Consider the following 17,584-nt stretch of genomic DNA (forward strand, 5'->3'; position numbering starts at 1 on the left):
ATGATTCTATTTCTCACTGACCTCCAATCAAATGCTCATGCTGCTCACAAACCTCCCATTAATACAAGCAGAAGCATCCTCTAAGCAACCTAGAAACACTGAACAGCACCCCCTCTTCCACACACACACAGGAGTGCCGGAGAATGGATGAGATTTTAAGAATACACTGATTAAAACCTGTTTAATGATCACTTGATTTGAAGATTTGCCTGCGGTGTTGGAGCCTTGTTGGTCACAGCATATTAGAGAGACCAGGTGGGAGAGGTCATATCTTTACAGAGCCAACTTCTGTTGGGAGAGAAGCTCTGTGTAGCTCCAAAGCTGGTCTCTCTCACCAACAGAAGATGGCCCAATAAAAGACATTACCTCACCCACCTGGTCTCTCAAAGATTTGACAGTTTCTCCCCCACGCTCAACTGACTGCAGCAACCATACAACCCCCCACGAAACCCATCATCCCAACCCCAGAGCAGGAACTGGAAGGTCAGACATCCCATGATGGGTTCTCCACTCTTCCTCATGAATCTAAACAAAGACGTCGTCAGCTCCCTCCCAGCACAGGGCAAGGCAACAAGCCTTTTCTAGGAGGAGATAGTTGCACCCAGACATTCATTTATCGTGGGCCATTTCCCTCCACCCTTGCTTTAACCAGGCCTCAGACCTCCCTTCCTTTTCTACTGCTATTAAGAATACTCACCCTATGTATCCAGCAGGTTTTCCGCTAGCACAGGGTCAAAAACCAAACAAACAAACTCATCACCACTACCTGGATCCACCAAGCAGAGCTGGACCCAAGCCCTGGATAATCGAATCAGATCTCTGTGTCTGTAAATATAACTAGTCAGGAAGAGCCACTTCAAGGGGCCAGATTCACTGCTCCTACTGTCAGCCCCTTCTGTCCTTGGATCTGCCAGCTAACAGCACTTTTCTACAATGTCATTCAGGCAAGCTGTGGGCAACGGTTCCCACCTCCTCATTTCTGGGGACAGGAGCGGTCACTTACCCACAGGCCAAGCTGCGGATTTTCCAGCCACAGAGGTCCTGCACAGCTTTGGGGTACATGGTTGACTCACGGGAGGTGTTTGTGGCTCCCCAGAAAAACAGGCCACCTGCAAAACAGAGCAAACAAACCAACCAACATCAGACTCGGAGATATTCTCGGACACAGAAATCCCTTTGAAATGCACATGCACAGACGCTATAGCACATGCTGGTCAATCACTCCAGGTTTTGTTTTAAAGATACCGGGAAGATTCATAAGTGAGCTCTCCCTGAATGGAGACAAAGGCTGTCTATTGGAGCATGGCTCTCACAAGACAGACTTTGTGGGGAATGATGGCTTTATGCCAAGGCCCATCTGCAAAGAAAGACGGGGCAACTGACCTGTTTCGCTGACAGCAAAGGAGCAGGTGTAGCCAGCGTAGATCTGAGCTGCCCCACGGCCCGGGAAGTCAAAGAGCTTGACCAGCCGTGGCACCATCTCGTCCTTCTGCTCAGCATGGCCCAGCCGGCCGTAGCCGCCAAAGCCCCAGGAGAACACACGCTTCTGGGAGTCTAAAACAAGCTGCAAAGGGACAGATGGTGACATGCAGTTGGGTTTAGACACAGGAAGATGTCTCCCCACCATGCAGCTATTTGCAGAATGGATTATTCGTTCTGCTCTACAGATCTTGGCAGACAACCAAATGCAGCTTATCAGAGGCATAAAGATAACCTATGGCGAATTCTACACTGCAGGGGCTAAAACCACTGAGATGATGCATTTAATACAAGGACATTCCACTATTTTCTCTGCCAACTATTCCATTCTTCCCCTCTTATCTTAATTGTTGTTAAGTCACATGTCTTCCCACTCCTCTCCTGGAGTAATAAAGCCAGAAGCAAAAAGGGCTAGGTGTCTAGACAGCTGGGTAATTCCGTCAATTTCATACTCCAATATTGATTAAACTGGAGAAAGAGCAAACAAGCTGAGGACCCTGACACCTCCCCCAGGATTCCTGCTCAGAGCTTTTGTGCTGCTCTATACAGAGCTACTCAACAATGGGCCATAAAATCCCAGGGCTCTGCCTGGTGCATTTACACAACAATTAGAATTTAGCTGCCACCCAAGATGTGGCCTCCAGTACTAGAGGGGTTAAGTCACATGGCAGCTCCAGTCAGATAAAACGTCTCAGCAACAATAATTGCAAAAGACATTTATACTTCAGGCATCCTGTGGGTACACATGTATCTTTTCCTCCGTTATTTGCTTAACAAGTCCGTCTGTCTCTCAGCAAGCTATTACAGAGTGGATTTTCAGGTTTGGAGGGGGTTTATTATTTTTAATCTATGATTACGCATTTCAAACCACTAAATGGTAAGGATTCAAACGACTCAAATTGGATTAGGACACCTCCCACACAAAGTAAAAATCATAATCTGATTACACCAAGATTGGACTCAAACCCTAAGCAGGGCAGGGAGAAACAGAAGGTTTGTGCAAGCGACGGCCTATATTACAGATTAGCGTCAGCAGATTTAGCACATTTCCCATCCTTCCACTGTGTGAATTACCGATTCTAAGAAAAGGTGTCTGACTCCAACTATCCCTAGAGAAGTTTCAACATGTACCAAGACAAAGTTGTGATCAAACCTTTGTGCCATTGGCTAAAGCCTTGCAAATAGTCCACAGTCACGGGATTACAGCCTTAAATCTGGAATGAACATACTTTTAGGGTAGGTCTGCACTTGGGAGCTGGGGATGGGATTCCTAGCTAGCACACCGAATGCAGAGCGTAGCTGCAGCAGGACAAACAGAAGAATGTGCCAGCAGCCCTGAGCATGTGCCGATCAGAGACCACAGGCACATACTGGAGTACTGTGTCCCGTTTTGGGCCCCACACTACAAGAAGGATGTGGAAAAATTGGAAAGCGTCCAGCGGAGGGCAACAAAAATGATTAGGGGACTGGAACACATGACTTTTGAGGAGAGGCTGAGCGAACTGGGATTGTTTAGTCTGCGGAAGAGAAGAATGAGGGGGGATTTGATAGCTGCTTTCAACTACCTAAAAGGGGGTTCCAAAGAGGATGGATCTAGACTGTTCTCAGTGGGAGCAGATGACAGAACGAGGAGTAATGGTCTCAAGTTGCAGTGGGGGAGGTTTAGGTTGGATATTAGGAAAAACTTTTTCACTCGGAGGGTGGTGAAACACTGGAATGCATTACCTAGGGAGGTGGTGGAATCTCCTTCCTTAGATATTTTTAAGGTCAGGCTTGACCAAGCCCTGGCTGGGATGATTTAGTTGGGGTTGGTCCTGCTTTGAGCAGGGGGTGGGACTAGATGACCTCCTGAGGTCCCTTCCAGCCCTGAGATTCTAGGACTCTATGGTACTCAGGGCAGCCAGCTGCGCTGCCGTTCGCACTGCTGCAACTACACTATGTTTAACGCCCCAGCGCAATCAATCCCAGCTAGCAGGAGTAGGCCTCTTCAAGCTTGGAATAAAACCCCAGGCCCGAGTGTCGGCATGCCCTTAGATAGAGCTCATGGAAAGGAGTGAAGAGAAAGCACCGAAGGCTTTAACACCTCGGAGGATAAACCTGAGGGAAGGTTTTCAACGAGGTCGAGTGCGACTTCTGGTTAGAGGTGGGACAAACCAAGATTCCGAACCCAAAACTCCTGGAACTCAGAAAATTCTTGGCACATGACCAGATCTGTTCAGAGCAGCTCTGTGCCTATTACTGAGAATCCAGCACGAACGAAAGTCATTTTTAGAGACTACATAACTGCCAGTCACCGGGAGTGATTTAACTACATGTGGAAGGTACAGCACATTGAGGGGGAACTCATCAAATCAATTTCTGTCAAATCCCAGCAGAATCCCAATGACTGAACACTGAGCATCGCTAGATAGGGAATCGGTTTCTTTAAGGAGCACTACTGCGGACAGTGCTTCAGACTGCCAGGTGAAATCCCAGCCTTACCGTGTGGTTAGCACCGCAGGCCACATCTCGCACGACCACGTTAGGGACAGGAAGGATCTGCCCATCTTTTGTCTTTTCGATGAAGATGGCAACGCGACGGGGCACCAGCTCACAGTCGTACTCTATCCTCTGAGCACGGGCGATGAACTTCCCATCGGAATTGTGTCCTGTTGTAGGGCAAAGACAGATGTGAAAAGGAACTCTGCGTGGCCGGTACCCTGGCCCACACCACTCAGTAACTCAGCAGGAACCCTCTTGAAGAGACATCCCATGACCCATGGGATAGGATCACCACTCTAAGTTACTACACTCATCAGGGTAACAGTTTCTTTGCTAACCTTTGACTCCCTCTGAAAAGGGAGGTATGGAATACTTCTCACTACATACAGACATTATTACATGTACTGCAGTAGCACCTAGGAGCCCTAGTCATGACCCGGGCCCCCATTGCGCTAAGCACAGTACAAACACAGAACAGAGCTCCCAAAAGCGCTTCCCCTCTCATTAAGGGGAAAGGAGGAGGAATTCCTTGCAGCTATTCCTGGAGCTTTTCCCATTTATAAAGGATTTCCACCGGATTTCCTCTACAGGCAATTTAATGTCATTTCCCATTTTGTCAGGAAACTGCACCTCCAGCACGTCATGGTATGTCTACACTGCGATAAAAAACCCACGGCACCAAGTCTCAGAGTCCAGGTCAACTGACTTGGGCTCATGGGGCTAAATCGGGGTGGGCAAACTTTTTGGCCTGAGGGCCACACCTGGATATGGAAATTGTTTGGCAGGCCATGAATGCACATTAAATTGGGGGTTGGGAGGGGGTGAGGGCTCCAGTGGGGGCTGCAAGCTCTGGGGTGGGGCTGGATATGAGATGTTGGAGGTGCAAGAGGGTGCTCTGGGCTGGGATAGAGGGGTTTGGAGGGTGGGAGGGAGATCAGGGCTGGGGTGCGGGAGGAGGTCAGGGATGCAGGCTCCGGGCGGCGCTTTCCTCAAGCAGCTTCTGGAAGCAGCGGCTTGTCCCCTCTCCGGCTCCTATGCGGAGGTGCAGCCAGGCGGCTCTGTGTGCTGCCCGTCCACAGGCGCTGCCCTCGCAGCTCCCATTGGCCTCAGTTCCCAGCCAATGGGAGCTGCGGGGGCGGCGCTTGGGGCAGAGGCAGCATGTGGAGCCCCCTGGCTGCCCCTAGTGTAGGAGCTGGAGAGGGGACATGCTGCTGCTTCCGGGAGCCGCATGGAGCCATGGCACGCACAGAGCGGGGCAAGCGCCCGACCCAGCTCCCTGGCTGGAGCGCCGGAGTGGGGCAAGTCTGGGACCCCGCTACCTGGTGGGAGCTCGAGGGCCGGATTAAAACATCTGAAGAGCCGGATGCAGCCCCCGGGCTGTAGTTTGCCCACTCCTGGGCTAAACATTGTAGTGTAGACATTCAGGCTCAGGGTGCAGCCTGAGCTCTGAGACTCTTCCCCCACCCTGCTTGGGGCCTCAGAGCCTGGGATCCAGCCCAAGCATCTACACTGCAATTTTATAGCCCCGGAAGCCAGAGTCAGCTAACCTGGGTCAGCCACCGGTCTTTTTCTGCAGTGCAGACATACTCGCAGACCCTTCAAGCCTGCTCAGGAAATCCTCACCACCCTCCAAGAAGATGCACCCCGTGGCTGCATCAAAGCTTCTACTGCAGGAAAGCATGTGCACTCCCTGCTCTGTAGATCACAGCTACTAGACATTAACCAGACAAAGTACAGCTCATGCATAATTTAACACGCTGCCTGGATGCACAGTGGCATATTGTCAGCGCCACAGAAACGACAGACTACACAGTCTAGCAATCCAAATGATGGGGGTTTATAGACACTCCAGGGGCAATGGCTTTCGTTTTGTTGTAACAGCGCCGCCTTGCATTTCTCTCTCCCTTTCCATCAGGGGCTCTCCAAAGCACTTTACAAATATTGGCAAATTAAGCCTCACCACCCCCATGTGAGGCAGCGTAGAAGCACTCATTGTATACCTGGGGAAACCGAGGCATAGAAAGGAGAAGCATATTGGCCAATGTCATACAAACAGAGCAGAGAGAAGAGAAGCCAGATTGTAGGCTTTAAACACAAGGCCACCATCCCCTCTGGAAGGGGACTGAGATAAGATGTGCCTGGCCCCCCCCATTATTGTTTAGATTATATCAACATGCCAGTCTACAAAAAACTTGGTGGCTGTCTCAGGCAGGATTTTAAGTCAGCTGTCATTAAAACTAGATAGTCCTTTAAAAATAAACCACCATACCCAGCTGTCCATACTCAGGGCACCCAAAGGAATAGAGGTTTCCTTTGCAGTCCATGATCATGCTGAATTCAGCCCCACAGGCCATTTTGGTAATAGGTTGGCCGTTGTACATTATCTACAAAGGAAGCAGACAACAGTAGCATTTGGAAACAGATGAAACAGAGTAACTCAAGTGCCCCTTCTAGGCTGCCAGTGAGCACTGCCTGACTCACAGAGCAAATACATGGTTAGGCTTTCAAGGGGCACAATGTTGTTTTCTGACACACATGCAAATACCAGGCCCAACTTACCTAGGCAAATCAGGTATTTGCATGTACAGTGAAGCAGGACGTTTGCATACACCAAGTGGCTATGTTTAGTGTGTACCAATTTACACCCCAAATTGTGCAAACCTAACTGAAGAAACCTGGCCTGTCATTTGAATAACTGTCCCGATATTGGGGAAGAGGAAAAACGGGGTTTGGGAAATGGTCAATTCGATAAGTAACCCACAGAAATATGAAGGGAGGAGAAAACAGGAACTGAGGGAGTGTCTACCCTGGAGTTGGGGGTGTAAGTTCTGGCTTGAGGAGACATCCCACGCTAACGCTGATCAAGCCAGCATCTTAAAAACAGAAGTGCAGCCAGCTGGTGGGAGAGGCTAGCCACCTTGAATACAATCCCATCTGAGCTGTTAGGTACATTCTCCGGTGGCTAGGCTAGCCCCTCCCGCTGCTTGCGCCACGATGGCTACACTTGTATTTTAGCACTTCAGCTCCATCAGAGTTACAGTAGGTTATATCTACTCGAGCTGGAAATTGCACCGCCAGCTCCCGTGTAGACAGACTGTAAGCGTTTCTTAGGACAGCTCCTCAGGTAAACTTCCACTCTGCCCTCAGCTGGATGTTCTCTTCACTTACTTCATGCACTGGGGCAATATTTTGCTACCCTTTGGCTCTTACGTCTTCAGCCCAGACCCATAAGAGAATGGATCCCAGTGATTATAAGGCAGCGGCAGGCTCTGTTTAATCTCCAAGCCGAGGTGCGAAAGCTCTCCTCCCTGATCCATTTTGCTTTCCAAGACAAGAATGGGAATGGCTAAGAAACAGGTAATCTCCTCCATGGGCGACCAATTTGACCATTGTTTTGACTTTGTGATATGAAAATCTGAGAGCCTGTCTATCAAAAATTCAATTTATGGCGGTCCAAAAACTCACATGGGATGCTCTGAGTCCCTAGCCACACCAGGGACCAATCTAGCAGCTGAGCTGTTTGAACACTGGATTGCCTGGCCATTGAGGGGAAACCAACATTTTAAAACCATGTTTAAAAGTTACGGGAGGATCTAGATGATCACTCTGGCCTCTTCTGGCTTTATAATTTATGTTCTAGACTACATAGGGAGCTAATCTAGAGCATGGCTTTAAAATGGTCTGGACTATCCACATTGGCCAGGTAAGCCATGTTAGCCAGTACCAATCTGACATCAGGTTTAAATTGACTCAGGTAACACTGTATAATCTTCAGTTTGGATGGGGCTTTTCCACTGGTCCAGCAAATAGCATCACATCATGTATTTTGTCTATTTATTTTCCAAGTCAGTAAATAACAAACAGAAGGAAATATAAGGCAGAATTTTTGTTCTGGATGAAGATTCCATGTCTCCCCCGACCTTCGCTCCTCCTACTGGAACCAGGTCCAAGCAATTTGGCTTTAAGGATCAATATGGCCCCAAAATGGACACCAGTGCGGTAGCCAGGACGTGAGAAATTAAGGAACCTGTTGACTGACAGAGGAACCCAAAGAAGAGCGTTAGAAGTACCTGAGTGGGACTTGGAACTGCATCTGTCTGATTGCCGAGACCTAGCTGTCCCATCTTGTTCTCTCCAAACGCAAATACAGAGCCACTCTCTGGAACAAGAGGGAAACAAATGCAGGGGAAGGAGGAGGGGTGGCAGTTAAGGGAGAAGTTTAAACCTCCATGTTAATGCAGAGTTGCTGGAAAACCATTAACACAGAATGGAGATGGTCATTCCAATGCACCATGCTAAATTAAAGCATATTGCCCCATAACAAACATTACGGTTGTCTACAGAGGGACACTCAAGAAAGTTATTTAAAATTCACACCTTTAGTGACTTTGAATGTGGATTAGCTAAATCATATTAAACCCGTGTGGACACTCTTATTCGGAATTAACATGGCCTTAATTTGGTTTGTCTTAATTCCCTTCTAATGCCACTTTAATTTTGAATAAGAGCATCCACACAGCAGTTTAACAAATCCACTTTAAATTCACAGCTTTAGTTAATTTGGATTAACTTTCCTGGGTGCTTCTGTAGCATAGATGTATGCGGGAACTATGCTGGCATAGCTTTGTGGCCATAGATATGCTGGCCTAACCCTATAGTGTAGACACTGCCTACGCTGCCACACTGGGGTTTTCCTCCCATCAGTGCAGACACAACCTCCCCGAACAACAGTAGCTACGTCCACAGAAGCATTCTTCCATCAACACAGCTACATCTACTGTGCGGGGATCAGGTCACCAAATTCCGGACACAGGGATGGATTTTTCACAGCCCTGATCTACGTACTTATGTCAGCCTAACTTTTAAGTGAAGGCCAGGCCCCCACACAGATAAGCTTTAAGCCATCCAGAATCTTAGGTCTCCACTAGAAAGGCTTCAACAGTGCGGCTGAGTCACTGTAGCACGTAGACACTGACAACAGCGACGGAAGGGGCTGTTCGGTCACTGCAGCAAATCCACCTCTCCGCGGCAGTAGCTAGGCTGATGGAAGAACTATCGACCTAGCAGCATCTACACCGGGGCTAAAGTTGGCTTCATTACATGACACAGGGCATGAAACTTTTCTCAGCCTTGAGCAATGTAGTTAAGCAGATGTAACTTTGTAGTACAGCCCAGCCCAGAGAAGGAATGTATCACAGTAAGAGAAATTAGCAACAAGGCGGCATAATCACCATTTTATAGCACTGCTATTGAGATAGTCATCTGCAGGAGGGGCCATGCACAGGCGGCCATGCCTTACGCTCTAAATAGCAAGACGAAGGGCTTGTTTACGTTTCACTGTGGTATGAAACGTAGAGCACGCTCATATGGGTCACTCTAATTGCCCCATGTAGACACCGCTGGCGTGAATTAAAAGGTACTAATGTAGTCCCACTTGAAACATTAATACACACTAGGTATCGTTGTGCCAGCAGGGTCTACCATGGGCATTTAGAGCCCTCTACAATTCACACCCCCGTAGTCCAGACTGCTGAACCACGCAGACAAACCTCAAGTATCTTTTCCTTTCATGCCCAGTGACGGAAGTTTCAGAAGTGGAGTAAGACTGAGACCATTTTCAATAGCCTTCATATTCTTTAGGATCCCTTTGACCACAAGACCCTGCAGCACAGCTCTCGGCCAAGGACTCCCTTTGCATCCCTTCACAAGCCAAGGCGTCCGCTACTCACCAGGGGCTGAATGTACTGCTTCCAAGACCCTATCCACTTCTGATGACCTAGGGCTAGGTGGCAGTGGGAGATGGAATCTTAAGGTGCTATCCTGGCTCCATTGAAGGTAATGCATGTGTTGTTTCAATGGGACTGGGATTTCACCCTTAAGTCTTTTGATCCCGAGGTGCTCTCTCTCTCTCATTCCCAGGTGCATTTCCTGAGGATCAGTATTTGATGCACCAGTTCCCTGTATGCCCCAGTATTCTGCAGGGTCCTGTAGGGAGATTGATAGCCCAAGCCCAATTCCTCTTTCCCAGCAGCCTCCCGTACCCGTCAGAGCGAGCGTGTGGTTCCGTCCACAAGCTGCTGACGCGATCACCTCGTTGCTGAGAACTTCAATGAGTTTTGGAGCCTCCACACGCTTGGTATCTCCATGCCCCAGCTGCCCTTTCTCGTTACGACCTAGAGAGAAGTGTGCACACAAACAACACGCATGAGCAGGTGATGACCTTTAAAATTAAAGAAGAACATACTACAGACTCCAATCCCTCTTCCTGCTCATTGCATTGTACCCCCTCTCAGTGTGACCAGGCCTCACACTAGGAGAAACAACCCTTTGAGCTTTATCTACTCCTCCATCCTTCCCAAGCAGAGCTTGCCTATTGTACGAGTTCCTAACCTGGGGATAGCAACATGTCTCGAAGGGGCGTGACCATACTTCCTTTCCTGATGGCTGCCTTGAAGCTTTGCCAGTTGAAGCGTGGGAGACATGATATGGAAAAGGTGGAGAACTGCCGTTTAGTGCATCTGAACTAGTCTCCTCGGGATTCACAATATACACCAAGGGGCAAGTCACCCACTAGCTGTCAAAGATCTAATCCGCCCCACTGAACTCTGTTTCAAGGGCAGCTCTTTGGACACACCAGGCAAGTTTGGTGCGCTTGGTGGAAGCTGGGAAAAGAGGCTAGATTATTTGACTCAAACACTTAACAGAAGAGTTTAGGGGAACGTACAAATTAGTTCCACATATCCCTTCAAAATTAGGGCAGAAGCCAGGCTGTTTCAGGAACTAGTTCTGAATGAGCCACGTTTTCAGCACTTCCGATACAGGCAGCTGATAATCTTAGGAGCCGTGCAGAGACCAATGCCTTCCTCTATGCCAGCAATATCTTTACTTGATTCATGATCTAAGGGTAACTGATCCACACTCTTTTTGCATACTACTCACCCCAGCTCCAGAGCTTCCCCTCTGTGGTGATGAGCAGACTATGAGCTGCACATGGTCCAGAAACCACAGTCCGTACCTGAATCCCTGAGAGACACCCATACCTGTGAGGCCCCCACAAGTTCTGGCCCAGGTTACGGTAAGCCACTGTAGAGAAAGCGGAATACAGACAAGTCTTACAAATAACATGAAGTCAACAGCAACTGCACTAAAATCATCTCTTAACAAGTCACTGTCCACACAGAAAACCCACTTAAATAGGAACAGGTTTGTGGATTCAGTTTTGTCCCAGAGTTTATCCAAAATTTAGGGTTATGCTGTGTAGTTCCTGCAGCTCACCTCATTCAGCTGATTCATGGTTATATTTTATGTACTTGCTGTTGCAGAAATCCAAAACAGCTTCCAGCTGACCACTGACATCTTACGTTCATCTCAGTGTTCTGTCATGCTACAGGATAGTCTTGGTTGTCAACATGAGACAGGAAGAGGGAAAGGACCGCAGGAGATTTGTGACCTTTCAGAGTCATTAACGCCGCTAATTTCTATTGAGAGGGCAAGTACACCAAAAACCACCCAACAAAGCAACCTCAGCAATTACAGGCACCCTGACAAAGCGACAGAGCTAGAGAAAGAATGGGGGACCTCAGTGAGCCAATTAAAATCACTGTTGCGAATTACCCGCATCCTACTTAGGTGGTTTTGACCATACCACACAATGAGGCTTGAAAATAGTGAATGACAAATGACTTCAGGAGTCACTTGATCTTTCATGTCTTAATTCTCCCCATAAGTATAACGGGGCTGTAATACAGCATCTCTATCCAGGGATCTCAAAGCGCTTTGCAAACATCAGTGAGTTCAGCTTCACGGCACCCAGCTGGGTACCTACAGATTGTCCAATTTTACACATCAGGAACAAAGGGTTAAATCCTGCAACATATCAAGCACCCACTGACTTCAATGTTAGCTGAGGCATTCAGCACCAGGAATGAGAGCCTCTGACTGATGAAGTGCACTACCTACAAACTGAGTTCTGATGGATACACTCCACTCTATGCATATTAGATCTTGTTTGTTCTATCTATCTTCCTTTATGCCTTTAGCCCTTCTTTGCCAATGATCTACCACCACAAAGCACTGTAGTTACGACACTGTATTATTTAGATTTACAATAAGCTCATATCTTGGGCTCTAAACAATTTCATGCACTTTTAAATGCTTTGTCATTGTATTTTATTTTATTTTTTTAAAAAACACCTCCACCACATCACAGGGGTATTATGAGGCTTAATTCATTAGTTGAAAGCATTATAAGTGTGCAAAGCACTGCAGAACTTGCATTTTTTTGTTGGGCTTCCTAGTCACAAACTCTGCAGTCTGTGTGTGAAATGTGACTGAGAATACCACAGAGGAGTTTGTTAGAGACTGGCAGTTGGCAAAAATGGCCGCTACCAATTATTATTATTATTATTAATTGTGGCAATTTGGCAACAGAAAAGCTTCAAAAACAGACTCCAGCGAGAAACTGCGGAGCTTGAATTAATATGCAAACTAGATACCATGAACTTGGGTTTGAATAGAGACTGGGAGTGGCTGGGTCATTACCCATATTGAATCTATTTCCCCACGCTAAGTATCCTCACACCTTCTTGTCAACTGTCTAAATGCGCCATCTTGATTATCACTATAAAAGTTTTTTTCTCCTGCTGATAATAGCTCATCTTAATTAATTAGCCTCTTACTCCACCTTTTCATGTTCTCTGTATTTATATATCTATCTTCTTACTATATGTTCCATTCTATGCATCCGATGAAGTGGGCGGTAGCCCATGAAAGCTGATGCTCAAATAAATTTGATGGTCTCTAAGGTGCCACAAGTACTCCTGTTCTCCTTGCAGATACAGACTAACACGGCTGCTACTCTGAAACCTGTAATTATTATGTCTGTCTGTTTTAGCTACAAACGTTGAATGATGAGGATGCTGTCTATACTTGCCCTGGATACTCTCAGAAAGAGGCACCTTGGTACATGTTATTTGCAGAGGATATTCGAAACTATCTTTCTCTTCACTGCATAGAAGAGGATATTGATGAATACAGAGATGTGCCGGAGAGACATTGGCTCAAAATTAACAGAGGAAAAACAGAATATATGATGTGTAATTTCAGTAATATGAACACTGAAGAATTATCCTTGAAACCAGATGGGCAGACAATACCAAAAATACAAAGTTTCAAGTATCTGGGATCCAGATTCTGGGAAAATGGGGAAACGGAGGACAAAATTAGAAGTAGGATAATAAAACCCAGCTCACATGGAGAGAGAGATGTGGTGTCGTATGTGACAGGAAGATACCAGTAAGATTAAAGGGAAAGTCTAAAAAACGGTGGTCCATCCAGTTTTAAATGTCTGGCTGATACACATAGCTATATACTGACAACATTCAGAGGCTGTTAAAAATCAAATGGTGTTTCACAAATACCAAATACTCAGTGTTACGCAACAGAAGAAACATGAGCAAACAATCTGTTCCACAAGAAGTTAAGATGGATAAATGGTGTAAACAAGAAAGACCACGGGAGGAACGTGCATCGTAGAGATGTGCTCAAAGTAACAGTGAAAAAAATGAGGGAATGCAGGCTCAGATGGTTTGGACAGGTAAAGTGCATTCCTAATAACATCTAGCTATGAGAGTCCCACAGATCAAGATTGAAGGAAAAAAGAAAGAGGCCGACAAGAATAAGTGGTGGGATACCGTAAGGGACCACACTAGCACTAGAGGATATGCCACTGAACAGAGCACTTTGGAGGGAGAGGACTCAGAGCAGACTGGATTAATGCAAAGAAGCTGAATGACTGACAGATTACTGAGGTAAGCACTTTCCCCCATTTTAATTATTTGAGGAATCATCTCTATTTCAAGATGCCGTTTACCACGGGGGTAGTGAAACTAGACATACGCAGCAATGGCCAGCGGGTTCCAAACGTGGAGAAGAGAAACAACAGGAGTGGTTTGTACATGCTTATCTCGGATGACAGAAATCAAGCAGGACTGGTCTATTTTACACCATTTAAAAAGGGTGTATCTGCTAACAACTCTGGAATGCAGTTTAACTGTGGTTTTTAATTCCCTCTGGTATGGCTTACATCTGTCAGTGTCTACTGAATTGCACTAACTGTTCTGACTAACTGGGCTGGAGGATGTCTGTTCATTGCTGCCCTAGAAATTTACAAAGCCAACTAGTGCATTTAACTACACAACTCCCGTTAAACTTGGTGGGAGCTGCGTGCCCAAATCGCCTAACTTAGTGGTTCTCAACCTTTTTGAGCTCAGGACCCATTTGTAAATGGTTATGGCCTGTCGCAACTGAGTAAATAATCTCGGGAGGAGAGGCCCTGGGGTGGTTTTTGGCAGATCCTGCCCGGCACTCACCCCATAGTGGTGGCTACTGTGCTGTGGGGCTGGCTGGACTTGGCTCTCTGCTCCGGGTGTTGCAACCTCTGGGGTTGTAGCACCGCTCAAGTTTGGCCCCCTTGGTGACCTGGCTCATGGGGTTGCAGTGCCACTCACTCAAATTTGACCTACCCAGATTCCATCATCATGACAGCTGGGCCAAACCCAAGTGGCACTTGGACCCCAGGGGCTGCACTGCCTGGAGCAGGGAGGCAAGCCCAGCCACCCTCATGGGACAGGGGCCAAAGGAGCTGCCAAGCGACCCTGGGAAACATTCTGGAGACCCGATTTTGGGTCCCGACCCACAGGTGGAGAAACCCTGCCCTAACTGACTTTGAACATCTCAACTGGTCTCAGCTCGGAGGCTCTAGAGACAGTACAATAGTCAAAATGGTAACAAAAGATTTAGAATCAAGGTAGCATGGTCTAGATGGAGAAGCATTAGACTAGGACCTAAGGAGATCTGGGTTCCATTGTTAGCTCTGCCGCTGATGTGCTGCGTGTCTTTGGGCAAGTGTTGCTTCACCTCCCTCTGCCCCATTTCCCTTTCCATCCTTTGTCTGACTCCTCCATTTAGACTGTACGCTCTTCACAGCGGAGATGTCTCGTACTAGGTGTCTGTACAGCACATAGCAAAACTGGGCTGTTATCTTGGTTGGATCCACTAGGCACTACCATGGAGATAAACAACAACAACAGAAGGTTATGCTGATTTTACTCAGTCCAACCGTCTGACTCCACAGGATAAGAATCACTTGTTACCAGGAATCAATGGCAAGAAAAGTTACACTGCGGACAGAGTGCTGGACTGGGACTCAGGAGAACCCAGGTCTTATTCCTGACTCTTCCGTTGACTTGCTGGGTGGCCCTGGGCAGGTCACTTCCCCTCCCCCGCTCTCTGTGCCTCAGTTTCCCCATCTGTAAAATGGGGATAATGATCCCGATCTCCTTTGTAAAGGACTTTGAGGTACATAGATGAGACATGCTAGATAAAAGCGAGGTATTGTTAATATTATAAATGCTTAGCAACAATTGTCATGTTTGAGCCTACTGGAGGCAGCCACCTCGCTGAAAGGTGCCGTCATGTGACCTTGGCTTTGCAGATCCCTACACTCCAAAGACTATAAACCCATTTTGATGTTCATTTAGCAGTCTGAAAAATCAGTCGTTTGTTTGAATAGCAGAGTTCTGACGGTTTGGCAAGCCATTATTGGAAGGTCTAACCCACAGGGCTCTCCACGCCGTTAGCATCACTGAACATCAGCAGGATCTAGCTATTCTGGGACACTTTATGGCCGCTGTTATCACAGTATCTGAGTGCATCCCAACCTTTAACGCATGTATCCTCACAACCCCATCCCCCACATGAGGAAGGGCAGGGCTTTTATCCCCATTGTACAGACACAGAACTGAGGCCCGGAGAGATTAAGTGACTTGCCTAAGGTGTCACAGGAAGTCTGTGGCACAGCAGAGGTCTCTCAAGCCCTAGGCTAGTGCTCTAAACACTGCATCATCCTCCTCTGATGGCAGTCTTCAGTCCAAGGTTCAGAAACACTAACTAATTACAGATTTTAAAAAATCCAAACATTTCCTAATTTTCCAGAGCAAGAAATGCTTTTTCCTTTGAACATCTAGACTACTGAGCTGATCACAATAGGTGCAGTTTGCCTTTAAGTGAGAGGCCAAACAAAGAGCTCACTGTGAGTACAGACAAGGAGGCAACCTCCTGATAACAGACAGGCTATGAGTTCTCAAGGTCAGTGGAGAAGGTGCCTTTGTCCTTCATTCTCACAGGATACTGAGAGCCCAATTCCACAAGTAAGCCTTTAAAGAGAATATTTCAATGAATGCCTGGTCTGATATTCAGAAGTGCTAAACAACTCTGGAAATCAGGCCATCAGTACATATATTGGATCCTGGTGTTGTCTTTCATAGAAAGCATGACCTCTTCCACATCTCTACAAGGTTACATAATTACGTTAAACATTTTATAATGAAGAAAAGCACACATTTTTCCCCCACAGCACTTTTTGTAACATTTTAGAAAACAAGTTTTCCCCCAGATGGTCAAATCAGGGCAAGTCCGCAACCATTGTTTCTTAGTCTAATCACCTTGCTGTTGTTGCATTCCTATCATTTCACGCCCCAAACAACTCTAAGTACCAGAAATATTTTAAGCTCTTGTTCATCACCTGTTCTTCTTTCCTAAGGCATGCTGATAAGTGATCCACATGGCTAGATACGGACAACATTCAGAGGCTGTTATAAATCAAAGGGTGTTTTACAAATAAGTGGCCATTGATCTGCTATGCTGCAATTTCTTGCAGCAGCAGTGCCTCAAATACAGACACCTAGAATTCAATAACTTCACATGAAGAAGCAAGAAGCCATATGCCTCACAGGAGCCCTCTAAGTCATCTAACCACTATAACAGAGAGAGCTGCCCAGCAAAGCACTGACGTCGTAGATTTGGCTTCAAATGGCTCTCTGGCTAGATTCCGACCATGGACATGAATTTTTGGAGCGTTGCAAAAGTCAACAGGAGTGCCTGTCCCCCTAGCAGCTTTACAGGATACAGGGATTCCCGTATCCAACAGGAGGATCAGACCCACTTGTTGCTGGCTGAGAATAGGCACATTGCACAGACTGGAGAAAGAGGAAGCAAACTCACTCCTCGACCAGCCCTTGTTCAGAATGTTTAGGACTTCAAATGTTTCCACTCCGCATTGCCCCACATGCTGCCATTGAAAGCAAAAGGCACATTAATGCAGGGCTGTGTTCCAGGAGCTTTGGCCTAACTTTCCAACAAGTGCCGGAGTGAAAGCTGTCCGGCATCCATGAAATATTCTAGATCGCTTAAGTTTCCTGTAAGCTGCATGGCCGCGCAGCAGCCTATGAGCGCCGTGAACCCGCTCAGGGACCTGCCGGGGCCAGGGAAGGGAAGCCCCGCCCCCAAGCTAGCCCAGCCACCAACCTGCGCTGGCCTGCCCCCCCCGAAGATGCGGCCTGGACCTACTGGGGCCGGGCGAGGGGCGCCTATCCTGCAGCCCCAGCCCAGGTGCTGCTACAAGGAGAGAGAGCTGGGGGGAGGGGGGGGAGGGAGAGAGAGGTCCACTCTCCCTGCTGTAGCCTCAAAGCCCCCTTCTGCACCCCAAACCCCTCATCCCCAGCCCCATCCTAGAAGCTGCACCCCCAGCCGGAGCCCTCACCCCCTGCACCCCAATCCCCTGCCT

General features: G+C 47.5%; 1 protein-coding gene across 2 annotated transcripts in view; it reads right to left on the reverse strand.

Annotated features, from left to right (window-relative positions):
* RCC2 (regulator of chromosome condensation 2) overlaps positions 1–17,584 on the reverse strand; it is a 37,079-nt gene that overhangs the window by 7,890 nt on the left and 11,605 nt on the right. For both annotated transcript variants that reach the window (XM_048824826.2, XM_048824825.2), the window contains exons 5-11: positions 10,900–11,043; positions 10,002–10,133; positions 8,031–8,119; positions 6,230–6,344; positions 3,961–4,127; positions 1,384–1,564; positions 1,004–1,109 (exon numbers count right to left, since the gene is read on the reverse strand). In XM_048824826.2, coding sequence (XP_048680783.1) covers positions 1,004–1,109; positions 1,384–1,564; positions 3,961–4,127; positions 6,230–6,344; positions 8,031–8,119; positions 10,002–10,133; positions 10,900–11,043 — 934 coding nt within the window. The remainder of the gene's footprint in view (positions 1–1,003; positions 1,110–1,383; positions 1,565–3,960; positions 4,128–6,229; positions 6,345–8,030; positions 8,120–10,001; positions 10,134–10,899; positions 11,044–17,584) is intronic.

The sequence above is a fragment of the Caretta caretta genome, chromosome 18 (assembly GCF_965140235.1).
Source record: "Caretta caretta isolate rCarCar2 chromosome 18, rCarCar1.hap1, whole genome shotgun sequence".
Lineage (NCBI taxonomy): Eukaryota > Metazoa > Chordata > Testudines > Cheloniidae > Caretta > Caretta caretta.